The sequence below is a fragment of the Sebastes umbrosus genome, chromosome 22 (genome assembly GCF_015220745.1).
Source record: "Sebastes umbrosus isolate fSebUmb1 chromosome 22, fSebUmb1.pri, whole genome shotgun sequence".
Lineage (NCBI taxonomy): Eukaryota > Metazoa > Chordata > Actinopteri > Perciformes > Sebastidae > Sebastes > Sebastes umbrosus.
Window position 1 is genome coordinate 23,447,417 of NC_051290.1, and position 27,764 is coordinate 23,475,180.

Below are 27,764 nucleotides of genomic sequence, written 5' to 3' on the forward strand. Positions count from 1 at the left end.
AAAAAAAAACAAACAATAAACACTTTGAGCTAGTGTTAGGAAGTTAAACAGGTCATAATTCACTCTCTAATATCTATTTTATATTGCTGTCAGGTTTCTCGCCAAAAACTCAATATTTACAAGATTACATTTGAACACATCATGATAATGTTATAATTTACCTTCGCCCAATCATTTTTCTGAATAGAGCTTGATTGCATCATAATGAAACTCAATGCAACCTCCATTAACACAGCTGTTACAGCCGCAGGACAGTGCTCCCCATTGGCTGCTAACAGTGCTACCCATTGGCTGCTAACAGTGCCACCTATTGGCTGCTAACAGTGCTACCCATTGGCTGCTAACAGTGCTACCCTTTGGCTGCTAACAGTGCTACCCATTGGCTTCTAACAGTGCTACCCATTGGCTGCTAACAATGCTACCCATTGGCTTCTAACACTGCTACCCATTGGCTGCTAACAGTGCGACCCATTGGTCTTCTAACAGTGCTACCCATTTGCTGCTAACAGTGCTACCCATACGGTTTCTAACAGTGCTACCTATTGGCTGCTAACAGTGCTACCCATTGGCTGCTAACAGTGCTACCATTGGCTGCTAACAGCCTACATTAACTAGCTCTCGTCCTTCTGATTTCAACACGTTTGTTGTTCGCAATGTAGCATTATTTTGGAAAAAAAATGCAGTGGGATGTGTCGATAGTGATTTTACTGCTTCCTTTTGATTTCCGACGTCCCGTACCTGAGGTAGGCCTACTGTAGAAAAACAAGTACCATACACGTTTTCAGATTTTGGTATAGACTTGGTCCCGAAGTATCGGTTCTTATGACATCCCTAATGGGCGAAGTGGAGCGTCCAAGCAGCACTGTGATTAAATTATAAAAAGAATATAACTAAACTTTCTTTATCCATTCATCAAGGAGGTATGTGTGATGTTACAAGGTTAGGAGATAAGCTCACTACCTAACTTAGACAGCTATACATCATTTTATACTTGAATGAAGGCTAGTTAACTGTCTTACTTTCTATACATAGCTAAAACTACAATCTGCTACCAAACAATCATTGATTAAAGGCACCCTCTCCATGTTTTTGACCACTAGTAGCGCTAGAGAGCAATGTTTTTATGAGTGGAAGCACATACAGAGGTGACGCGATACAGTTCTGCCAATGGTTTCACACTATCCCACTGATCAGTTGGTGGCGCTAACATGGCGAGAAAGGTAACAATGTGTCAAAGAAGGCAAGGCAGAAGAAGGATGCTAGCTTGCTAAAATAGATGTGAACAATGCAGGTTAAAATGTATCTAAAAATCGACTTGGCAAATGTTTTATGAGGACGGAGACAGATTGATCAATTAATTAGGTGAAAAACAGTTAAAGGTGCTGTTTGTAACTTCTTACACGTATATAAATCATTGCGGGGTCGGTGTCTCATATGCGCGCTCGCGTGTGACTAAGCTGATCAGACTCCAACACAAACTACAGTGAAGCACCAAAACCTCTTGGTTGTATCTAGTGAAGCCCGTCTGTTAAACAGTGTTGGCCGCGGTCGGAGGACGCGGGGGAGACCGTAGCTTTGGTCTCCAGGACCGGAGTCTCTGCTCCTCTGTCTCCTCTGCCGTGCCTTCACTCACACACCGCGCTCGTTCTCACTCAGCTCACTCCACTCTCACGTGCATGCGCGCACATCATCCACCTGCAGAAAGTTAGTTTAGCTCTGAGAATATCTAGTGAATGTACAGTGGACGTTTGTGCAGAAATACTGCGCAGCTCCTCCAGACAACAGAGGTTTCCCGTGTCTTGTGAAGTGACGGGGCTCCGCAGGGAGAAACGTTATCGTCTCCGACCAAAACTCCGGTGTCTCCCCTGTTCCCTCCGGCCGCGGGTCGGGAGGCTGAGGCAGGAAAAGCCAACACTAGGATCAGCATTGATTCATGGAGAGACCTTCGTCTGGTCAGCTAACATTACTGCCAAGTCAGCTGAAATATAGAGTGATATTGTGCTTTTAGCTGACGTGTGTCTCCTCACTGTTTGTGAGCGATGCTCCTTCATGTCTATGTAGAGCGAGCACAAGCGTGAGCAACAGGACGCTGACTTTCGTTGACTTACGGCCACAGGTGTCGCTGTTAACAAGACATTTCTGAATTCTTACAAACAGTCCCTTTAACATAACTTGGTTCCAAAAAAATCTGCAGGGTACCTTTTAACAATTACAGTATTGTAGACGAATCTCTCAGCTAGATTTCCAGCAGCAGTAACTGGTTGGTGGTGTTTTCCACCCTCTCCAAGCCTCAGCAAAAGAAGCTGTTGCTCTTGACGAACAGTCTGTGGAACTCAAACAGGACTTATGATATTTTCCTTGGAAATTGTTATAATTATGTTCAGCAAGGCGCACTATTTCAAAATAGGAGCACAGCATGGATCTTGGACGGGAGCTCAGAAGCGAGCTGGAAGCTGATCTCAGTGCTGATTTATACTGTATGGTTCACAGTACATCAGATCTGATGGAGGAGAACAAATGATTAACTCTAAGAACTAGAAATGGAAAACCCATTTCGTGCAGAGCCACACCACACAAGACCTAATTAATTACACAGAGTATTTTACAATAATATGAAACATGGGAATTCATTCAATAATGCAAACGGAACTGCAAGTTCAACAGTACTGGGCTGTGGTCTCGTATTGGATTCACAGCAGACCAGCTAACTAAGTGTTAGTTTCAAATGTCAGCGAGCGCGCGCACACGCACACGCACACGCACACGCAACGCACGCACACACACACACACCACACACCTACACACACACACACTCTCTCCTATGAGCAGTTGTGTCCAGCTGATCTGATTTTAACTGGCTAAATGTTGTTTTCCTTTATGTACATGTTTCAGAGCAGCACTTTCACTCAAATCTAATTCGATCACCTTGGATACATCAATTTCTTTGGGGCTGCATCGTGACTCAGTGGTTAGCAAAACGAAAGGTCCTGGGTTTGGACCTGAACGGTTGGGAAATTTTGGTGCAGTGTTTGGATTATCTTCTCCAGTTTCTTCGTGGGTTTTCATGGGAATTGGAGACATCAAGTGCAGTCAGAACTCTGAACGGCAGCACACTGAATCTGAAATAAAACATTGACTATGTTTAACATGCACACTAATATTCCACTATTATTCCGAATATGACAATATTCTGATTTTGATACGGGTCAAGTAAACAGCATAGCCTGTTTGGATATTCTGATTTAGGCCATTTCCCCGAATGGAGCATTTACCGATTAAGACATGGGGATATGCCAATTGTTATTCTGGTTTTAGGAGCAATTCTTGGACATGTTTACATACCGCTTCAGAAATGCGTCTCAATCGGGGGTTTTACCAGCCGCCAGTTTGCAGGGATGCATGTCCAAAAGAAAATAAAGAGAAACACACCTACTGTTAAACATTATGAAAGACTTGGATATCAACAGGTTTTGCATATGCAAAAACATCACAATGCCGCACTTTTCAAGAGGTGGTTGAAGGAATGAAAGAGAGAGGCTGTGTTCACCACCGGTTTAAAGGACTGTTTTGTAAGAATCAACATGTCTTGTTAACAGCGACACCTGTGGCCGTTAAGTCAACGAAAGTCAGCGTCCTGTTGCTCTCTCGCTTGTGCTCGCTCTACATAGACATGAAGGGACATCGCTCAAAACAGTGAGGCGACACACGTCAGCTAAAAGCACAATATCACTCTATATTTCAGCTGCTTGCAGTAATGTTAGCTGACCAGTACGAAGGTTTCTCCATGAATCAATGCTGATCCTAGTGTTGGCTTTTCCTGCCTCAGCTCCCAACCGCGGCCGGAGGGAACAGGGAGACGCCGGAGTTTTGGTCGGAGACGATTACGTTTCTCTCTGCGGAGCCCCGTCACTTCACAAGACACGGGAACCTCTGTTGGTCTGGAGGAGCTGCAGCAGTTATTTCTGAACAAACGTCCACTGTACATTCACTAGATATTCTCAGAGCTAAACTAACTCTCCTGCAGTGTGGAGTGGTGCGCGCTATGCACGTGAGGTGGAGGTGATGCTGAGTGAGCTGAGTGAAGACAGGCAGGCAAAGGAGCAGAGGGGCAGAGTACAGCAGAGGACTCCGGCCCTGGGACCAAAGCTACGGTCTCCCCCGCGTCCTCCGACCGCGGCCAACACTGTTTAACAGACGGGCTTCACTAGATACAACCAAGAGGTTTTTGGTGCTTCACGTGGAGTTTGTGTTTGAGTCTGAGTCTGAACAGCGTAGCCACACGTGAGCCGCATGGGGGACACCGACCCGCAATGAATTTATACGTGTAAGAAGTAACAAACAGTCCTTTAATTGAGTATGCACGCTGCATGTATTCATTTCATTAGCCATGTAAAACAGCTTAAGTAGAATATTGGTCTTTTTCGGAATAAGGGTAAAAAAACATATTTTATGCATGTAAATGTATCAGTAGGGGTGTAAGAAAATATCAATATACATGAGTATCGAGATATTATGTGTTGTGATACTGTATTGATTCTCCAAAATACTGTTCAAGATATCATATAAACTAGAAAACCTGATGATCCATGTCACCTAGCTGTGTCACTGAGGTGGTTAAATAACGCTCCAATTTTGCACTAAATTTTGGTGAGTAAATACCGTCATAACCATTTCAAAGGGGTCCCTTGACCTCTGACCTCCAGATCAGTGAATGTAAATGGGTTCTACTATGGGTACCCACGAGTCTCCCCTTTACAGACATGCCCACTTTATGATAATCTTTAAAAAGATAAAGATTCTTCTTTTTCAACACCAGCCCTAGTAGTCAGTGAGTGACGTTAACGTGCAAAATCTCAGCTTTGTTGTAGCCTTTAGGGTCTCCATATCTTGGGGGACTGGAACAAGTTAATATAAAGTCAAAAGAAGTAATTCTAGTAAATATTTGTTGTAAATCCTTTCAGTGTCTCTCTGAAGTCTCTGGTGTTGGCGTTCCTCTGCCAGGCCTGCTCTGCAGCCAGCTTCACTCTGGTCTTTTACAAGTACGGTAGAACACATGGTCAGCTGAATTGAGGTCAGATGTGCCAGTCAAGATCATCCAAGTTTGGTCATAAAAACTCCCACACTGATCACCTAATATGGATGTGAACACCGTCCAACACATTCAAAACTGAAAGTCAGCCGTAACCTCCTCCACACCAATGTGCTGGTGCCAAAACAATACAAAATGTTCCATTCGGTCCTTTTTCTTATATGACCCAATCAGCTAGGTGACGAACTTTGTTTCTGCAGCATTGTCTCATGCGTGTCTCCAATTACTGAGCTGATTTGGGATGACAGGCCCATGTTTTATTGTTTAAGCACAAAACAGAGGTGGCACTAAAAGCAGCATGTGTAAGTGGGTTTATTATTCTCTAACTGAAAGTGAAGTGTTGTGACAGAGATTGAGGAAGCTCACTCTGCGGGACGCTGCAAATGAAAAACATTTTAACACTTAATTAACGAAGCAAGCGGGATTCATGAGTTGTGTTCCCTGCAAAGAGACTCAAACCGTGGACTGAATTCCAACAGAATTAACGTTTGATTATTCACAACAGTGGGATACTTTACGGATTCCTGGAGGTATTCTCTTGTCTTCTTGGCCCGCTGCTACGCAGGGAGGTCAAGGTCAGGAGTCAGCTGCAGGCCAGAAACTGTGGGGTGCTTTCACTTGATCATTTTAGGGGCAAGGCCACCCAGCCTTTAGTGTCTTTGGACCCAATGGCCAATGCCAGGTGCAGCAAGGCCAAGAAAAATAAAACAATGATTATAAGTCCAAAAAAATCATGGAAAGACATAACTTAACTTAAGGGTTAGGGATAATTTAATTTGTATGTATTGTATGTGTGTATTGCATGTGCATATTGTATATTATAATGTCATTATAAATAATAATATGTGCATATAAGAAAAGATAACAACTAGTCATTATTGATTAAGTTAAATATATAAGTAATGAATTGGTATTGTGATAAGTTATATTATAAGTATGAATTGGTATTCTGGATTGATAACACATTTATAGTTTGATAAGGATAATTATATCAGTAATTAATTTATATTTCTGTATGACAAGAGATAAAGGGTAATAATTAGTAGTTAGAATAATTATAAATAAGATTATAGTTTGACAAAATTTAGGAAAATGTATTAGAGTATATGTATGGCTCAATAAGGAAGCTGGTTCATTTTTAAATGAATGACTTATGGAGAAGGTGGGATTAAATAGTTTGTACTACTTTTCAGCGTGCCGATTTTCCAAAATGTAAATCAATATGTAAATCAATATGTAAATCAAAGCATCAAGTGTTTGACAATTCTTTTCTTATGCTTTTCATTGTGTGTAAAATACTACTTCTTTCTGACTGTCCACTTGTTGGTATGATCATTCTCACTTCCTTCTTTTTGATTTTTTTTGTATTCTACATGTTCTAAATAAATTTGAAATGAATGAATGAAAAAATGAAATGAAATCTACTGTAGACGTCTTTGACCTTCAAATGATCAAACCCATGCTTACTGGGAAGCCTGCACTGGTTTGAGCAGTTGCTCACCCACATGCCACACTGTAAATCTCCACTACACAAGGGAAAAGTTCAATATTGGTTTATTTTCTCAGCAACAATGTGCTACACATGTTCACAGCTACAAAACTGTCCAGTACAAACAGACACATTCAATGCAGAGTTTTCCCAGCTGGCCCATGGGATTAAACGCTGCTGTAACAGGAGTGTGTGTGTTACGCTGCGTTATCACATCATGCTGGACCTGTTTCAGTGATCTGTTAGTGTTGGTGGAGTGCAAGACAGAAAAGGCTGGGGGTATGATTGTTGAAGTCACCCTGGATAATAAACCCACTTAGGCTCAAGTTTACAGAAGGAAGGCGAGCTCGGTATGTGTGAGGTGACGGAGTGTCGCGGGTTGAGAGAAAAGCCCAACAGAAACGGGACAGGTGCATGCCACCCGGCAAAACAAAAAAAGCAGCTAAACCAGCAATCAAACTAATTAAATTTGCCTTCAATTTTGTGCTTTGCACAGAACAATATACAGGATGTGTTGTTGTTGTTTCCAGAGCTTCTCATAGAGTATATATATACAGGTGTGTGTGAGCCACAGAGCCCAGCAAGTGGGCTTACCCTGGATGTCACCTTATTAAACGGGTGTGTAAGCAGACAATCCTTCCTCTCAGGGAAAACACATCGAGGTACACAAACAAAGAAATGTGTGGTGTTGGATTTATGAACTGTCCATGTGAACGGAGCTCTTTGAACAAACACAAGTGCACAAACACACACACACCACACACACCACACACACACACACCTCCCTCTCCCACTGAGATGAGATGATAAATGAGTACATTTGGTGTCTTTACAATGTGACACTGGATGATGTGTGGTCTGCCTGGCTGTGGTGTGAGGTGATGTGTGTATGTGGTGCGTAGATGTGCGTGCCAGAGACGAAGGCGTGTAGCTAGTCGGTGGCATGGTTTCTCCCTGTCAATATCCTCTCTCGTTGCTTCCAAGTCCTTCTTTATGCTCATCTGCGTCTTGTTAGTCTTTTCCTAAGACTCAAGGACTTGTATGGTGTGTTTATAATACCAGAATGTTTGCACGTGTTTTTTGTGTACTGTCTGGTAGCCATATTGAAGATATCCATCCGTTGTGTGTCCCCAAATTACTTTTGTTTTCTTGTTAGCAACTTTTATCAGGTTAACTAACTATGACTATGACGTTTCAAACACTTCTGACTGGCACGGAAGAGTGGCGGGTGGTTGAATATTAAAGGAATAGTTTCACATTTTGGAAAATACGCTTATTTGCCAGAAATTAAGGTCTTCACGCTCCGGGGTCATTTTTTAAATTAATTTATTAATTCGCAGGGTCCATAATAATTATGTTTTGTCATGAGTACTTTCACTCAGAACGCAAATATTAACGCGGCGAAAAAGTGTCGTTTTTTTTCACCGCAAATAAAGGCATCAACCAATCCCATTGTGTGGAGGGGTTGAGTTCAGTAGTCCGAACAAGACGGCAACTTATTACTCCTTTCAACCGTGATAAAGGCAGTGCAGACTAGATCTACTCTTTCAGTTCTTTCCTTTCACAATAAAAGCCTTAAACATATAATATTCGCAGACGAGTATTTACAGGAAACTGACTCTGGCTAGACTTAGCACAAGGAGTGTAAACAAGGGGGAACAGCTAGCCGACAAGTGAGTGACGAAAATGATCCTACAGGCTAGCTGTTCCCCTCTGCTTCCAGTCCTTTGTGCTAAGCTAAGCTTAACTGTCTCCGGGGCATCATTTGGCATCAAATTCTTGGCAAGAAAGCGAATAAAATGCTAAAACCACTTCTTTATGTTAATCTTTTCTCTGCTAAAGTAATGCACGTCTCTCTGTTTTGATCCAGATGTTATTTTGGTATTTTTGCTGTGCAGTCAATTTTCCAGCGGACCATTTTAATATTAGTGGCAACTTTAATTAATTTGTGATCTGCAAGACAAAAGATGCCTCGGTTTAAAACTCAGCAACATTTGGTGCAAAAGTGAGAATTGTTTTAGACATCTCTAGGTGTTTTAACCCATTTGTGCCCTCAACTGAAATTACATGTTTTGGTGGAAGTGTTCTCTGGGCTTGCCTGAGCACAAATCTGAAGAATATTTTCAAAATCGGTCAAACAGTTTGCCTGAAAAGTGAGTTTTTCTCATCATATTATATCCAGTCTTTGGGGCACATGATGGAACTACTGTTTTTGCAATAGACATTATATTTTAGGAAAAAGCGGTAGTCCCGTGTGCCCAAAGACATAGAAGTTGAATATCAATGATATGTATACATACATATGCAGTGTAAAATAATAATTTTAATAAACACAATGTTTTACCTTATTTTTCAAAAATCCTGAATTTGACTATAATAAAAGTCTGATTTTTCATGTGATCTAAAAGTTGTATGTCAAAGTATGTCAAATTTCAAGACTTAGACCAATCGAACACAATAATCGTAACTAATAATAAATCTTGGGGCACAAATGGGTTGAATAACATATTAGTATGGCACATATTGGTATATTTTTGAATGTGAAGCAGCTCCTACCAACGAGCTCAAACGTGGCTCGTAACCTTTGAATCTGAGGACCACCCGGACCATGCCCTCCTGTGTTCTGTATTTGTGCGACTCGCCTGTTTGCTGGTGTGTCTGTCATCTTGTTCCCATGCTGTACTGTGTGTGTTTGTGTTTGGTTGCTCAACTGATCCTTAAAATAAAAGTGAATGCAGCTTCACAGGGTGGACAAGAAAGACGAGATATTTAACATTCTTTACAAGAACAGAACAGAAAAAGAGCGATTGCAAGGGGAAAGTGAAAGAGAGAGAAGAGAGATCAACAACACAGACTGGTCGGGCTGACATACCACCCTCAGTATCTCTCTCTCTCTCTCTCTCTCTCTCTCTCTCTCTCTCTCTTCTTCTGCTGGGCTCATTCTTATTGGCCTTTTACAAGATTTCTGCCTCTTCCTCCTCCTGGTTTTCATTCTCCTCTCCTTGCAGACTCAAAAAAGGCACTCATATGTGCTCCTCACAGTCTTATTACTGCATCCAGAAGAAGCAAAAAATGACTTTGCATAAGATCCACAGATCTAGTGTTGAACATAGTCCCTCAGCAAAATCCAAGTGGTTTAAAGTCCAGTCAATGTAAATACACATGAATTACTTTTAAAATCACCACAGTTTCATTGTCGAAATCTCATATGTACAAGCACTCTCATGCACGCTTTTAAAAAAAAGTTATTCCACATATTAGTTTGCTTTGGTTTGATCATTTGACTCTCTCCTGCTGATCCTTCCTCACATCTTTGATGCAGAGGGTTGAGTTTTTAGTGTGTGTACATTCTTCGGTCTTGAATCCAAATCCAAAGGGGTCCGACTGCTTCCCCCCAAAAAAGGCTGCTGCCGTGCGAGATATACTGAGATTCATGTGTTAGTTTTGGATACAGGCAGCAGGGGGGCCTCAATTTTTTTTTGGTGGGGGGGGGGTGCAGGGGGGGGGGGTAGGGGAAGGGGGGGCGATTCTCATCTATCAGTTTTTTTATTGTGGTTTAATTCTCTTTTTGACATCCAAAAGGCAATTTTCCTTCCCCAAGAATCAGCAGAAAATCGATATCCTCACGTGATTTGCACATGTGTCTTTGTATATCTTGATCTCGACGGTTAGGTTTGTGCTTAACGGAGCGTAAGGAAGACAAATCCACTCTTTTCTTTTCCCTTTCACTCGAGCGAAGCCTCCAAACCCCAGTCCTTCCATCCTTCAGTGTATCCGTCCAAGCAAACATTGAGGATCCAAGATCCACAGCTCAGCCTAAATGATACTTTTTTTTTCTCCAATCAACGGATATCCAAAAGGCCCCTAACTCATTGTTTTATCCATCTGTTCCTTTTTTCCTTCTTCCCTCCTTTTCCCTCTCAGAGGTCCAGGCGGAAGGCGCCGAAGTGCTGGAGAATCGTCTGCGTTGACCATGGTAGGGGAAGAGACGGAGACGAAGAGCTCGTCGCCGGCCCTCAGCTCAAACAGCCCGCCTGGTAGACGGAGTGGAGGGCGTACTCGGCGTCTGGAGCCCAGCACTTTGTTCCCACCCCCTTCAGGAGCGGCACACAAGGGAACATTAAGGTAAGGAAGGTGTTTCCATCAGTCAACATGACTGAGTTATTTCAAGTGGGAGAGGGATGAAGTACCTGTATGGGGCTCGGTAGGAGGTTTCTTATAGACACACTGCACCAGCTGGTGGCTGACGCTGCGCTGGTCTCCCGTCGCTGGCTGCTGGGGATGGATAACGGAAATACACCTGGAGGCAGGAGAGAGCAGAGGAGGGGAGACGATCAAAGGAAGCATCATATAGGAAAAACACTGAGAGGCTCTTTGGATCAATAATTAAACAATTATCTGATTCATTTAGTCGATGGAAAATTCAAAACATTGATTAACCCTTTAAACTCTGCCATAGAATGGTCCGCCAGTGCCTATATTGGTATTTTTGCTTATTGTGATGTCATTTCCTTGAGTATCTTCAAATGCCTCCTATCCCTAAATTCTGTACAACCTAAGCTAAAAGGTTATGTAAGTCGATATTCCTGTGTTTTCCTGTGTTCTCTCTTTTCCCCTGTCTTTCTGTCTGTGTCTGTCTGTGTGTGTGTGTGTGTGTGTGTGTGTGTGGGTGGGGTGTTGGCGTGGCCCCCCGTGGGCCGCTCCCTCAGCAGGCGCCTGGTCTCATTCTGGCACTCTGCAACCTGTCTACAATCAACCTAATCAACCCACAGTTCAAGAACACCAGTTTTCCTGCCAGTCGTCTCCAGGTTGTTCTACCTGCTATGTGTTATCCTCTCGGCCGCTCTCTACCAGTAGTTACTAGAGTGATTCTTGTGCTTTTTCTCGTGCTTCCTGTGCTAACATTGTATTCTCCTGTGCTCCAAGGTTCCAGTGCCAGCCTCTCATCGAGCCTCAGCTCATTCCCCCAGCCAGTCCAACCCATGCTCATCAAGCCTGCCTGTCCCTCTGCCTTCTCCAGCGGCCCTCATCCCTTCACCTTTCATTACAATAAATCCACCTGACCTTTCCACAAACACCCCAGCTGTGTCTGTGTCTGTGTCTGCTTCTGGGTCCTAACAACAGCCCCTAACACATAAACCATAATAATTGATAAAAGTATTGAAACTGTGTCATAATACAAAAATATTTACAAAAATATTACTAAATAAACAAATATTTCTTAACACCCATAAGAACTATGCACATTTTTTTGTTTTTGAGCAAAAAGTTGTTGTGATAGGTTTTGTTGCGTTCTGCACGTAAAGTAAAGTAACGTAACAACATCATTACGAGCGTTTCAACTAGAGACGCCCTTGCCTTTCTGCTGCAAAAACAAATTGAATGCTCTGCCTCTAGCTATTCTTTTTTTATTTTAGATTGCATTTAAACAGATCAATGCTAAACAATGGTCTCCCGTGGCCCCTTATGGGGCAGACGTTTGTCAATGCAAATTGTACCACAACGTAACGTACACTGTGATGACGAAAGACAGAAGCCTCAGCTTTCTGCCTGCAAAAACAATGAATTCTCGCTCTAGCTATTATGGTTTTTATTTTAGATCAATTTAAAATCATCATGAAAAACAAACAATGTCCGGTGGCCTTCAGGACGTTTTTATTTACGAGGTTATAAAGATTTTCGTCCTATCTGATATTATTATAAAACCTAAATTTAATTTACGTTTTACCCAACATTAATAAGTTGACACCTTGAGCTCTGAGAACTTTCCTTGTGCATGTATCCTCATTTTCTGACAACTCTTAGACTAAAGATGAATTGATTAGCCTACAAAGCTAACTGATTAAGATGAGATAAAAAAATATACTGATTGATTGGGATTATTAATAATGTACCATGTGCCTGCATACACGCTGGTGGGATAAAATGAATACATTTAAAATATATTTGAGCAATATTTCTCTCGTCAAACAAGTAGATGGCATTAATCAAAGTGTTGTGGGTCCACTTTACCCTTAGAAGCAGTCATGTCAAGGTGTAAATGCATCACCATAGCTACCATCACTTCAGCAGCCATGTAAAGAAACAACACTACAGTTATAGGCAACTCATTCCTATAATAAACAACATGATTTTCTGTTTGTTTTATGGTCAACATCCCTGTGTGGAAAGAGTTTGCACCCAATCTACATAAAAGAAACCAAACAAATCCTCTGAATGAAATAGCAGTGAGAGTACAGCATGATCACCTGTGAGTACAGGTAGTACCGTCCATCCTGAGGCACTCGCAGCTTCCCATTGGACAGGGTCATGTTGTGCAGGTGAGCTCCGAAGCTCTGATTGGCCCACGTGCGGACCACATGGCGACAGGACTGGTGGAGACCTGGCGTGGGGATCGGGTAGGGGGGGAACCCTGTAGGGGGTGAGGAGAAAAGAGAAGTAGGGATAAGGATGAGTATATGCCACCGGCTCATCTGAGTCAGCAAGTCTGGGGCATTCCTTCAACAAGCATCTTTTCCTGTGTGTGCACGCATCACTTCCTGTTTCCCTACTTTATGCCTTCAGCATTCATGTGCATGTTTGCATGCAGGGTCTGAAATGAACCTTTTTCCTCACCTGCCACTGCAGCAGGTCACTGAACACTGAACCAGCCACTCTTGTTTTTCATCTGCCACTTCTGAAATCTAAGTAGAACGCTTTAAACTTGTAAACACTGAGTCAGCGGTACCAGACCGTAGAATTATGGAATATATCATGTAACCTTAATCCATGACTATATTGGTAACGCTTCTATTTTACAGGTCCGCAAATTTCATGGTAATTAGCTGATAATTAGCAAGTAACCTATTAAAATTTCTTTGGAATATTACTGCCAAACTACCCCAATATTTACCTCAACATTTATCAAAAATGACTTTATTTTAAACAATTATTTAATAATTATATGCTAAAATAGCATCTAATAGTTAAAATAAGGCCCTTAGGCTTGAGAAGCGATCTGCTCTTCATCGGAGCTGGAAACCACAAAACTAATAGAAAACACTTGTGATCAGACACAGATCTCACCGTTGTGACTGATTGTCTCCACAGATGTAACCTGGTAGCTGAGGTCATGATGAGGTTATTAAGACATTTCAAAGAAGTTATTTGCTAATTATTATCTATTTATCAGCAGACATGGAAATAAAGTAGATCAATTAACTTTGTTTTCTTTAATTACCAGCTATTGAGAAATAGTGGAATATAATTATTAAATAATGTTTATAATAAAGTAATTTTTAATAAATGTTGAGGTAAATATTGGGGTAATTTGGCAGTAATTCCAAAGAAATTTCAAATAGGTTACTTGCTGATTATCACCTAATTACCATGAATTTACCAAATATTTAATTTAAGCTTTAGAATTGCTTTTTAAAAATAATATTTCTTAATATAAGGAAAACCTGCCTGCCATGGTGGCAGGTGACCTGAAATGTTCCCCTGCCACAGCCAACATTTACCCTGTTATCTGGCAGGTGGCAGGTGCTCATTTCGTTCCCTGTTTGCATGGATTTCTTTTGTCTAAATCCTGCAGAGAAGTTGTGTGAATAGTGGGAACAGTTGTTGATGTTCCTGCTGCAGTGACCGCTTGTATCACAGATGCTCCTCGGCCATATGTGGCATTTGTGTGTGTTGTGTGTGTGTGGTAATGCTAACACACTATTGTTTCCTTCACATTCGTAGGATAATGTTTGTTACAAACGGTGTCAAAGGTCAACCCTCAAAGTATCTTGCTGTTGTACTTCCTTATGAGAAATCAAGGCTGAATGTGTGAACCTCACCCTCTCTTCCTTCTTCCCTACACACACACACACACACACAAACACACATATACAACACCATCCTTGCCCTTTTGTCAGCTCAATGGAAATAACATCAGTCGGCCTTTGCCAGATTGTCAACACCCTGCAGCTCTCACGCCAGCCTCAGATGAAACGATAAAAAGGTCTGGAAACCACGCAGACGAAAAACACATTCCGACTTTTTAAAATTCCTCGTTTTACAACACACACATACGCTCCATTATCCTTATGTGACGCTGTCCTAATAAAGATCTGTTTTACGAGCCGTATACACGATACACCTCACTGGTTCTGCTGAAAGCAAGCTGGTGAAAGCGTTTCTTCGAAGAAATATCCTCTAGCAAGCAGGAAGTGGCATTTATTGGAAGAGGAATTTGTCAAACATAAGGAATCTGAATCCTTTAATGTTCAACTAAACACTTTCATATTTGAGATTAAGGTGGAATGTGCGCAGGATAAGTAACTCTAATGGATAAAACAACTGAATTTGATCCTTAATACAACAAGTACATATCCTTGTGTTGCCTATGCTCCTCAGCCTGCCCTTATATTAATGATAAAGGGATTTCCCCAATTAATTTAAGTTATATTTAAGCAGCCTGTTCCCTTAGGGAAGATTAAAGGGATAGTTTGGGTGTTTTGAAGTGGGGTTGTATGGCGGTTGGGACGCCTCCCCAGCTTGGAGAAGCAGACAGGAGTACTGCTGTGGATGGGGTGGCAGCTATATTTAGAATCGTCAGTTTACCTCGCTGTCAGACAGCCCTTTCTGACGGGGAACTGAAGTCATTGTATCCATCTATGCTCCTGTCAAGCCACCAGACTCCATTGAAAACACCTGTAATTTTACCACGTAGACCACGGGAGTTGCTTTTCTACCGCTGCCTCGGTCGGTTAGTTTGTTTGTGTCATTGTGTGACTTTGGTGAATCCAAACTAACCAAAATCACACAATAACACAAACTAACTAACCGATCGAGGCAGCGGTAGACCAGCAACTCCCGTGGTCTACGTGGTCAAATTACTGTTTTTTTTACTGGTTGATTGTCAATAGCAGAGATAGTGGCTTCAGTTCCCCGCCAGAAGGGGCTGTCTGATGTCGAGGTGAACTAGTGAAAACTATACACTTAAGCAGTACAATGCTTTGCTCCTGTGCTGGTACTCTTGTCTGCTTCTCTAAACTGGAGGCGTGCTGACCATCATCCTACCATCATCATACACTGACTCTGGAGAAGTACCTCATACAACCCCACTGAGAAACACCTGAACTATCCCTTTAAAGAGATATAACTCAGTGAGTTCAGGGTTTATATTAAAGGTTATGTTAAACCTTCTCACTCATGTGTGATTTGTCAGGGCTCCTCTGCCTTCCAGATGTCGACATCATTTAAACACACATACGTAGGCAAGTTTAGCGTCTTTGTTCTTATTGTTTTGATTTATGGTTTTATTGCTTAGCACACAATAAAAAAGCTGTATTCCAGCGGTCATAAACCTAACCTAATAAACCTCTAACCTTGACATTATAACAACACGCAGACAATCAAATCATAGTTCTATTTCCTTTCTTTTCTTGACCCAAAGTAATAATCACACCCGAACTGTGACGGACATAAAACATGCCTCACCTTGAGAGCTGGTGTCTCTGAGGGTCAAGTGGGCAGATGGCCTCTGGGCCACCGAGGTCACGAACTTTGACCCCGAGTCATTGAAAGAGCGAGGCATGGTTCTCGCCTCTGAGGGGGAGAGGACATGAAAGTGTCAGAAACAACGCTTGTTGCATTATTGTGTGTGTGTGAGAGAGAGAGAGAGAGAGACTCACCTATGAAGGTTTGTTTGGAGATGATGTTCTCTGTCACCTGAGAGAAAGAGAGGAAACATGCAATTTAACAAACACATGTGAGAGAACACCACTCAGTAACTGTAGTCAATATGGAAGTATTTTAAAGTCCCTTGTGTAGTTTTTTTCAGTGTAAATGTGCCGCATCTTCCTCCTCCTCATCCTCCTCTCCCTCCTCTTTCCATCATCACATTAATTAACTACAAACGTTCCCTCTTTTCTCCTCTCCGTCCTCTCTCTGTTTCACTTCCATCGTACATCACACATTTCATCCCTCGCTCTGTTTCATCTTCCCCAGATGTTGAGACAGCCAGGAAATATAGATGTACACACACACACACACACACAGATGCATTATCTCACTGACACACTCAATATTTCTCCTCTCACACACTCGCATGTTTCTGTGCCGACTTGTTTTTGTCTTTCTCACTTTGTAAATCAAGCTTCAGTCTCCCCCTTTTAATATATTTCCAGTTCTACGTCTTTTCTTCTTTTATGACATCCGCTCTCTCTTTTCTCATCCTTCCATTTCCAGGGTTTAACATTTGTCACTTCATCACCCTTTCACTCACACACTTACAGTCTCTACATGTCAACCTTCCTCCGTCTCATCTCCTCCTTTTCTAACTTCTTTTTCCTGCAATTTCTTTTCTATTTCTCTATACGCGTTGACCTTTTCAAGCAGAAGGTCACAGGTTTAATCACCTGTTTCTAGTCATGTGGCCTGTCTAAAGTCCCTGAAGCAAGGTGCTGGAACCCCCCTGTGGTATAAATATCCCTCATTAATTTGCCGAAATGCCACAAAATCCTGAATATGATGAATTCCACCAGTGTTTTTAATGGCCGTCCAGCTCTGACCGTGCTGTTATTCTTGGCCTGTTTCTCCTGAGTCGTACCCTCAACCCGGCGTGCAAATTGGACGCGATCGCTCTGGGGTTTGGCGTGTGTGTTTGTCTGCGTGAATGCGAGCCCCCCCCCTCTCTGGTGTATACCCTATATACTCTAAGGGGGAACCCGATCCAGTAAAGTACAGAGCGTGGAGCGGGCCGCGCTCGCTCGTCTCGCTAGGTGTGTCGTGCCTGTCTCTGCCTCACGTTCCTCAAATCCTGAAAGCAGAAAATTACCCACACGCACACACACACTTAGAGAAAGAGAGGAAATTGCCAACAGATTTTCAAACCCTGCATGTGGCTGTAGTTGAACAAGAAAAGTATAAAAAAAAAAGATGTGTGGGCTGCTTTTTCAGATGTTTAGACCCACTGTGAGCTTTCAGGCCTCTGTCCGGGTGACTCCAGAACAGCATGTTTTTAATATACAAGTTCATGTCCGCTGTCTTTAATGCTTAAACACTCACATGGGAAACTATTGGCTTACAAGTGAAATTGGCTGTGGAGGCTTTATGTATAATTTATGTTCCACACAGCAGTGGAAGCTCTCTCTATGGCATGCTGAGAGACGTCTGACCAGCTGTACAGATAAAGGTGAACGCCGCTGAGGTATAATCCATTTACAGTGTTTGTTGGCATCTGGTTTGTATTTAGTACAGTTAGATATTAATACATTTAGAATAAAAGGTGTAAAATGTGCTTGAAATGAATCACACTGAATTAGAGAAAATGATTGTGACAATGTTGAGGAATTATTTCCTGGAGGAGACTTCCATGGAGATGTGAAAAACCTCAAATATGCACAATGACATTCAGATAAAACAGAAAGTCTGGCTGCGCTTAATTATGTCTTCATTGATAAATTGTTGCTGTTCTTCACGCTGATCAAGAACAAATGGCTGCAAACGGCCTCTTCTGAAGGGTCCTGATATCCAAAACACAATTTATGGCCTAAAAACACGCCTGTTAGAAGATTAAAACATCTTCATTAAAACATCTTGTCAGCAGCAGTGTTTCCACGCTCGGCTCTACGGGTGGTTTCAGTGGGATACATTTGTAAACCTGATGGTGCTTTTTAACGTCTTGCCTTGTTTGCATGATCCCAGCTTGAAGTCATTATTCTGCCCTCTAAATCAAAGGTCAATTACGGCTAACAGCATGGGATGATCCCAGACAATGAGGGCTTTGGCTTGTAGCTTGTTGGGGCTGTGTGTTAATGTCAACAGCATGCATTGAATGAAGCGAGTGTTAAGTTTGTGGGCTACTTTTTGTATTTATATTTAGTCTTAATCCTGTGTCACGTGTCCTTGTTAGTTTTTTTTTTAGTCAAGTTTTAGTTGACTAAAAGTCTGGGCATTGTAGTCAAAGTAAACCGTAACTATTTTAGTATAGTTTAAGTCAATGAAAACGGATTTAGTTATCAGATTATATTGAACATTTCAGTCAGTCTCTATCCAAAATATCACCTTTTTTCTTTCTCCTAAGCCCTGCTGTTGTCATCATTGTTAACTTAAAGGGGACATATCGTGCTCATCTTCAGGTTCATACTTGTATTTTGTGTTTCTACTAGAACATGTGTACATGCTTAATGTTCAAACAACACATTATTTTCCTCATATTGTCTGTCTGAATATACCTATATTCACCCTCTGTCATGGCAACAGAATTGCATTGCCAGGCAACAGTTGGGTCCATGTTTACTTCCTGTCAGCTGATGTCATTCACATACACTGAAACCAGGAAATAAACTGGGACACATTTAGAATGTTTACATTTAAAACTGTGAAATGGTCTAAATATTGTAGATTTGTGACATCACAAATGTACAGAAATCCTGACGGCTTGTTTCAAACGCACAGTTTCTGAATACGGGCTGTGTGTATTTCTCCGTATATTGAGCGTTTTGATACTTTCACAGTATTTATATATCACTTAAACCTGCTTTATAATATAAAAGACATGAAAATCTCACTTTTTACAATATGGGACCTTTAAGTTAGTTACAGTCCTCCTGACTGTGCTCATTGCGTGTTGGTCTTGATATGGCGCGGGAAGCACAGGAAACAAAATTTCTGTATTGAAAACAAAAAGAAATCTATAATATTCTGTCTGTCTCGAAAATAAAGAGAGATTTTGGTAAAGTTTAACTTTTTTTAAACTGCATTTTAGTCTTTCTTCATAGAATAATTGTAGAAGACATAACAAAGTCCAAGTGAATACAAGACTAGTTCCACCACAGCTCTACGAGGAACTTTCATTTTGGGTTGATTTTGGAGGTCCTTGTTGACAAAAGCGGTAGTGTTTCCAAGCACCAGAGTCCCTTTAGAAAACATCTCATTTTACTGCAGCAGGGTCTGACAGTCTGACCCCTCAGTCCTGGTTCTGGTTCTCCCGTGCCTCCCTTCCCTCCAGCGGACCCAGTAATACGGCCTGGGCCTCCAGCAGCGTAGGCTGCAGGACAATTGTTTTGTGTGATTTCGCGAATCGAAACCGATGACGGGTATTAAGAATAACTATATAGAAACAGCCAATGATTGCTGATAGTCTTGTTTATTTACGTACGTCATATAGAGACATCAGCATTAAATTGGCCCTGTTTCATTAGCAGTTAAAAGTTCCTCACAGTAACTTTTAAGTGCGTCTGTAGTCTGAAACCTAGAGAGAGTTACCGTGTGTCGGAGATCGAGACAGTTATGAGTCGAGCACCACTTAAATAGCTCCCAGCAAATGAGCTGGAGTGAATGAACGCTGCATAGATAACATGCCAACATGTTTTTTTAAGACTTTCTTTACCTTTTATGTTTCATCTTTCTTAGAAGATGTCTTCAAAATTAGGTTTTCTCATGTTACATGTTTGGATGTCTTCTTAAATCTAAGTTTTTTCTTTTTCTTCATCAAATTCAATTTTATAATTTAAACAAAAAAATTATCAAACTGCTGACGGCCATGTTTGTTCAACTGGAGAGTTTTTGTGAAGCCACGTTGTTATTATTTCTCTCTTGGCTGCAGTGAGCAGTATTCAGTGTAGTAAATCTGTCTTCTTTAGTCTGCCGTGGCCTCTGGGACAGCCCAGATGGCCCACAACAGGCTCCCTGGGCATATATTCTGTCAAGTGAGCCAGATATCTCACTCCAAAGGTTGTATTAGAACCAGCACTGTCAGGGAAATACATATTATTAGCACACTTCTAGTTCAACTTCTTGTTTAAGGATGTCTCTTAAATTCTACTCGTTAAAGAGGGATCAGAGAGGCTGTAAAGGTCACAAGCAGGACCGCATGGCATGCATGCCTGTGGGGCACCGAGATGACCTCTGCTAACCTTACTGAGGTGCTACTGCAGCTTTATTTCACCCTGAAATGTGTGTGTTTCTTTAACACTTCGGACTCTCCAGAGTCATACCAAACTATCCAGAAGCATCATAGTTTTGCAGCCCAGTCGCCAGGAAATAATGTTGGCACTGTACGATTCTGTAAACCACGGATACGTTGAATGTGGATGTTTTTGCATTCAGAACAAGTGACGTAGTATATCGAGCGATCGTTATTGAAAGTAATAACGAGTATAACAAGCGAGAAAGTCCACTACAGGCGGGTGGGAGCAGTGGGTCAAACAAATATTGGACTTTCTCGTGACGAGTGGTTAAGCTAGCCGTCACTCAGATCTTCGTGGTCAAATCGGCTGACGCTCCAACTGTAGCGTCAAGGTGACCATGGATGTATAAAGACAACGGAGCTGTCGGCGAGTGTTAAAAAAGTTGTAAATAAATCGTAATATTGAATCTCCATACTTAAAAATCACAAGACATATCGAATCGGCACCCAAATATCGTGATAGTATCGAATCCGGACGTAAGAAAGTCCAATAAGGGCGGTTGTTGTATATTTACGCTAGGTACGTTGTTATGCTAGTTACGTTGTTACGCTAGTAACGTTGTTATGCTAGTTACATTGTTACGGTTGTTACGCTAGTTAGGTTGTTACGCTAGTTACGTTGTTACGGTTGTTGTGTTGTTACGCTAGTTAAGTTGTTACGGTTGTTATGTTGTTACGGTTGTTACGCTAGTTACGTTGTTACAGTTGTTACGCTAGTTAGGTTGTTGCGCTAGTTACGTTGTTACGGTTGTTACGTTATTATTTTAACACAAGCAATTATCTTTTTTCTAACCTTAATCAAGTAGTTTTGTTGCTTCAACCTAACCAGTCGTTTCACAACGTTAACCACGTGTTATTGTGCATTTCTACGATCGTGATACGAGGCTGATATAAAACGTATTTTTATGAAACGTGTTTTTGTTTTCAGAAACGTCGACATTCAACGTATCCTGTGGTTCACAGAAACGTACAATGACAACATTTTTTCTGGCGACTGGGTTGAGATTCGATGTGACAAGCTTTCCTGTCCTGGCTGCAGTTTGATGGACGCCCTGTCTCCTTTTTGGACATCATTATTGTTGCCTTCATAAATGGGCGAGGACGATTTAAAACACAACAATAAAAACCGTACCCTCAACCCTCTAACTATAAACAGTCAGATTTTACAGTGAAATGCTTTGTGATTAACTCTTTTTAAAGCAATAAATACCGTCCATCTGACCAAGCCAGAGGGTTAATCCCAGTGTGCTCCATGTGGAGGAAAGGCTTCTGATGCTGGGGGCTCTCTGCCACCAGGAAGTAAGTCATATTTATGTGTTTTTCAGCTTTGTCCTTAACGAGTGTTTTAGCGTCTGTCACATGGTGGTTTTATTATAGAAGATTGCACTCCTGCCCTCGTTAAGTGGGCTGCTTTTGTTTCCAGTATATCAGCCTGAAGTCTCTGATGTGACAAGCCTCAAAGTTTCAGTTCACTGCCAGCGTGACCTTATGAGTGTGCATGTAGGTTAAACCGCCACCAGGGCACTGTCAGTGTGTGTTTCTATGGGCTTATGGCAGTCTGTAACACCACAAGTCTTAAAACCCTTTCCAGCTGCAATAACACCAACAACAATAAACCCTGAACTCTCCTCTTTACCCTGTTCAGAGCAACACCAGACAGAGAGACTGAAACAGTCTGATTTCATCACCTCACACTTTGTCTGGCCAAAAGCTAGAAATAGAAGACGTACAGTACAGTTTCACTTATTTATTACAAGGGGGAAGAGAGAGTACAGTACGACGAGATGGTGTGAGTAATTATCCACTTCTCCATGCCTCCACTCCAAAATACAGATGTCACAGCAGGTGTTTTACCTTTTAAAGCTGCACTCCAGAAGCTCCCAAGGGGACTAATTTATAAAAGTTGAAAGCAGTAGAGGCTGGCTCCAAAACGCTAGATCACACAACTCCCACAATGCAACTCAATAGTGTCTTTCCTCTATGCTTGGTACTGCAAATGGTTTAATCCTTGAATAATTGAAATCAAAGGATCATACATCAGCCATCAACCATCCATTGATGGATCAAGATAAACAACTTATCCTCATACAACGGTTCGTATGATATCTTACAAAAAGTTATTCCTCAATTTTCCTACAAATATCCAGCAACATGTGTCAATTTCTGCATGTAACATACATACAGTCTTTTGAAATAATCCTCCGACTTCCTAGGAAACGACTTAGTTAGGTTTAGGCAAAAAAACGACTCAGGTTTAAGCAACAAAAGTACTTAGTTAGGTTAAGGCAACAAAAATACTTAGTTGGGATTAGGCAACAAAACTATTCAGTTAGGTTAAGACAACAAAAGTACTTAGTTAGGTTTAGGCTAAAAAACGACTCAGGTTTAAGCAACAAAAGTACTTAGTTAGGTTAAGACAACAAAAGTACTTAGTTGGGATTAGGCAACAAAACTACTCAGTTAGGTTAAGACAACAAAACTACTTAGTTAGGTTTAGGCAACAAAACTACTCAGGTTAAGACAACAAAACTACTTAGTTAGGTTTAGGCTAAAAAACGACTCAGGTTTAAGCAACAAAAGTACTTAGTTAGGTTAAGACAACAAAAGTACTTAGTTGGGATTAGGCAACAAAACTACTCAGTTAGGTTAAGACAACAAAACTACTTAGTTAGGTTTAGTCAACAAAACTACTTAGTTAGGTTTAGACAACAAAACTACTTAGTTAGGTTTAGTCAACAAAACTACTTAGTTAGGTTTAGCCAACAAAACTACTTAGTTAGGTTTAGGCAACAAAACTACTTAGTTAGGTTAAGACAACAAAACTACTTATTTAAGTTTAGTCAACAAAACTACTTAGTTAGGTTTAGGCAACAAAACTACTTAGGTTTAGGAAAAGATTGTGGAAGTGGCGTTACTTATGTACGGAAGTTATGTGAATCACATGGGATACTAACACTGGTCTCCTGGTCAAAAGTCTGGTGTTTTTTGACCCACCCATCCACCCCGACCTCCACCCTATGCAGCGTTTGTCGCTCTTTATACTTCCTGGTTCACGATTACGTGGATTACATACAAATTGATTTTGTTGGATATATACCAATTAGAGTTCATTACTTTTCGTAGGAATAGCTACAAACGTTGTATGAGGACAGCCGTAGATAAAATGTTCTTATTAGTTTTCCTTTGTGTCCCAGTTCGACGTTCAAAATATCTAACAGAAGAGTTTTGACTGCACATGTTGCGGATGTGGCAGTCCCAGCATGCAGAGTATACGTGAGACTGCAGCGCCAAAAATCAGAAGTTGGTGGGAAAAAAAAGAGAGAGCGAAAGATGACGGCCAATTATGGGAAACAAGAGAAGAAGAGGCTGAGGATAAAAAAAGTAGGGGGAAACACAGAGGAGAGTCAGAGTGGACAAGTATGGAAAAAAAAGAGAACAGGAGGAGGACTGAAAGAGAGGATTGAGAGAGGAAAAGAGGGACAAGTATGCACATGAAGGAGCGTTTCTTCTGCAGATTAGCAGTAGCTGCAACCCAATACTTTAATATGCTGCTCGACCCCGACAGGCATGGACTGGCAGTGTGTGTGTGTGTGTGTGTGTGTGTGTGCGTGTGTGTGTGTAGTTCTTTGAGCTACAAACTTATCAACACTAATCTGGTCTACTCATTCCTCATTGTGTGTCTGTGTGTGTTGTCCAGATTTGGTGTGCATGCAAATGGGATTTTTGAGAAGTGTAGAGCAGAGAAACCACAGCGGCCAATCGACTAGCTGTGTACCGAAGATGGAGGCGACATACCTCCTGGCTAATGTTGCTCCTCAGAACTGGGTCCATGATTAATAAGTAACTCAGACTTTGTTTAAAACCAGATCGGTGTGTAGATTTGGAGAAGAAGGAATGCACTATTAGCTGTGCAGTTCTTCCTGGTCAGTCCTCGTCAAAAGGGAACAGCTCTGTGAGAGAATAAGAGGGAAACTGGCAACAGCTCCAGCGCTAACACCACTAATTAAAACAGGGTGTTCTGAAGGGCTCCTTGCATGTTTGGCTTAATTTAAACCAAACACCTCTGAGTCAACAATCCGTCTTGTTTTTCTTTTTCATAATCTCTTTCCCTTTCTAAAATCTGGCTCTAGAGAGAGACATTCACGATTTCACGTCAGCAACCGTAGTTCGGGAGAAATTTCAGTTGGTTGCAATCTGCAATCCTCACCACTAGATGCCGTCAAATCCTACACACCTCTCCTTTAAAGGTCCCATATCGTGCTCATTTTCAGGTTGATACTTGTATTTTGTGTTTCTACTAGAACATGTTTACATGCTGTAATGTTAAAAAAAACGTTATTTTCCTCATACTGTCTGCCTGAATATACCTGTATTCACCCTCTGTCTGAAACGCTCCGTTTTAGTGCATTTCAACGGAATTGCAACGGAATTGTGTTGCTAGGCAACAGTCTGGGTCCATGTTTACTTCCTGTCAGCTGATGTTATTTACATCCACTGCAACAGGAAATAAACTGGGACACATTTAGAATGTTTACGTTTAAAACCTTGTAATGGTCTAAATATTGCGTGCGTCGGCCCTCACTTTCATTGCGCCACGGGGTTTTGCTTGCACCCGCGCGTGGGTTAGACTCCTTGGTCCGTGTTTCAAGACGGGTCGGGTGGGTTGCCGACATCGCTGCAGACCCCTGGCACCTTATACGTGGGCAGCAGCATGACGCGGTCGGTGCACACTGAGGACAGTCCGGCACGGTCGAAGGTCGCACCGGGAGCAGGGAGCCCCGTCATGGTGCGGCGAGGTCGGGGATGGGGGCGCCGTAAAGCTGCGGCCGTGAGCCACCTTTGCGCCGAACCTTTCCAAGCCGACCTAGAGCCGGTGGCGGCGCACCGCCTCGTATGCGGGACTCCCCAGCCTGTCATGTGTCGCTCACACCCTCCAGCTGGCTGTTAACGAGGGTCTTTTGGCACAGAGAAGTACTCGTATCGGTACTCGGTATCGGCGAGTACCCAAATGTAAGTACTTGTATTCGGTCTGAAAAAAAGTGGTATCGATGCATCCCTATTAAAAAATTAGTATTATCACCATAAATGCTTGAACTGTGGAAAACCTTGACGTTTTCTATGAAACTCTATAATGCAGAAGAATAGATTAGAATAGATAGAATAGATTTGTAGCACCAGTGTGTCAGGGTGACCAACTCTGAAAAGCCCAGTTTAATCTAATTGCCCAACATATAAAATGCAAGATGTATTTCATAGTTCTCAGGCATATGGATCCTACCAGTCACTGTGATTTACTCACTCTGCTCATTAGCGGTTTATAGTTGAGAATCTTGAGGTTTTATAGCAGGTAACGCACCAGTGGCCGACCCGATCCCAGTCACTGATAACCGACCTGTTTGCTGTGGGAGTTTCCTGCCAGACGAATGTTGTGTACAGCGAAGGAAGCAGTTGGCTTCACTCAAAAAGAACAGATTGATATCACCCTTTATTGCTTTAGTTAAGATGAGACTTTGAGTTATTAGCTTGGCTCTTTTATCGATTTCACCATACAGGATAAAACACAACAAACAGGGCGAGCCGGTTCTCACATTCACCTTCCTATATGTGTTTGTTTGGGTTTCTCTATGTATTGTTCTCTCTGGTTCCTCTGCAGGAAGACTGTAAAACTAGAGGCTAGGAAGCACTTTCTACATAGCTGACTATTGCATTCATTCTCTCTCTTCCTCCTCCCTCCCTGTGTCTCTTTATGTCTCTCTGTCTCTCTGTCTGTCACCCTTCATCTCTTTCACAACATGCTTTTTACTCCTAAGGACACAAACAGCATGAAACTAGGCCATGGGGGGGGTTGTTTTACAGCCTCAGTCTTCTGTTCCTTGGACTCTCAGTGTTTTAAGTTTCGTTTCACATGAGCAAATACTAATAACAATACAAATACCTGTATGGGTACGTCATAATAACGTCAAAGGTGTCTATAGGCATGTAATGCCTTTATGTCAGTGATGTTCTACGGTACAATGCAAACGCAGAGGGGGAGCTATTACAGTTTTTTTTGGGGGAATATTACTGTTTTTTTCTGTTCCTACTTCTATGTTCCCAGTCAAATTCTGATGTAGTAATAATCAAAGATATTAATTGAAAAAGGATATGTTGGATATGGATAGTTGCATCAAATTAGCACTACAACATTTGGGTTAAATTGCTCTAATAAGTTCTGCAGGTTGATAATCCTGCAAAGAAGTATGTGATGTAATTGAGATATGAGATATGATTTCGATGTCATATGGCATAAAAACAAGCTAGTATTCGTGCATTTGTGCATGTAAACACAATCATTGGCCTCCGTGATATCCTCATTATCTCCCTTCTCGATCTCTTTAATTGTTTCGGGGAAGGACTTTGACCGTGTCGGTTGCTGCTGACGCACCACAAGACAGACAGCCGTTACAGGAATGATGTGTGAAACCTTTTTATAGGCCTACCTGTAAAGTGCAGGGATAACGTACTCCTCCTGCACATGAAGCAGTACAGAAGCTTTGCATCACAGATCACCTTGTAAATATGTCGACATGAGGGGCATCAGCACAGGTTCACAGGAGACCTGGCTTTGTGCAAAGTAAATATGGGCCTACTGTAAGAGCTAGTTTATTTAGTTAGTTGTGTATGTTACCGCAGGTGACATACAGTTTAGATTCATGTATATGGATTATGCTAAAGTAATGCTAATATTTAGGTATACATATATTTTTTTATTATTTAGCTAAGATGTAGAGAAGTCTGCATCAAATCAAACAAGCGTTTGACCGGGCATAATATGATGACTGTGTCAGTTTTTTGTTGGCTGTTTACATCAGAAAACATGTGATTCAACGAGCCATTCAGATCTGGCTCCCCTTCCTGTGTCACATGCATGCTCATTAGAATATATCACCCACAGCTTGAGATCTACCTTTACAAAGGTGCACCATATTTTTCTCTCAAGCCAATCAGAGCAGACTGGGCTTTTCTTAAAGGTCCCATATCATGCTCATTTTCAGGTTCATACTTGTATTTTGTGTTTCTACTAGAACATGTTTACATACTGTAATGTTAAAAAAAACTTTATTCTCCTCATACTGTCAGCCTGAATATGCCTGCATTCACCCTCTGTCTGAAACGCTTCGTTTTAGTGCATTTCAATGGAATTGCAACATAATTGCGTTGCTAGGCAACAGTTTGGGTCTATGTTTACTTCCTGTCAGCTGATGTCA

The 27,764-nt window shown here is 41.7% G+C and overlaps 1 protein-coding gene across 1 annotated transcript in view; it reads right to left on the reverse strand.

Annotated features, from left to right (window-relative positions):
• Window positions 1–6,627: 6,627 nt before the first annotated feature.
• Window positions 6,628–27,764, reverse strand: part of tnfsf10l (TNF superfamily member 10, like) — an 84,515-nt gene continuing 63,378 nt past the window's right edge. The window contains exons 3-7 of the mRNA XM_037759759.1: window positions 16,238–16,274; window positions 16,044–16,151; window positions 12,827–12,990; window positions 10,770–10,878; window positions 6,628–10,682 (exon numbers count right to left, since the gene is read on the reverse strand). Of these exons, the coding sequence (XP_037615687.1) occupies window positions 10,795–10,878; window positions 12,827–12,990; window positions 16,044–16,151; window positions 16,238–16,274 (393 nt within the window). The 3' untranslated portion in view covers window positions 6,628–10,682; window positions 10,770–10,794. The remainder of the gene's footprint in view (window positions 10,683–10,769; window positions 10,879–12,826; window positions 12,991–16,043; window positions 16,152–16,237; window positions 16,275–27,764) is intronic.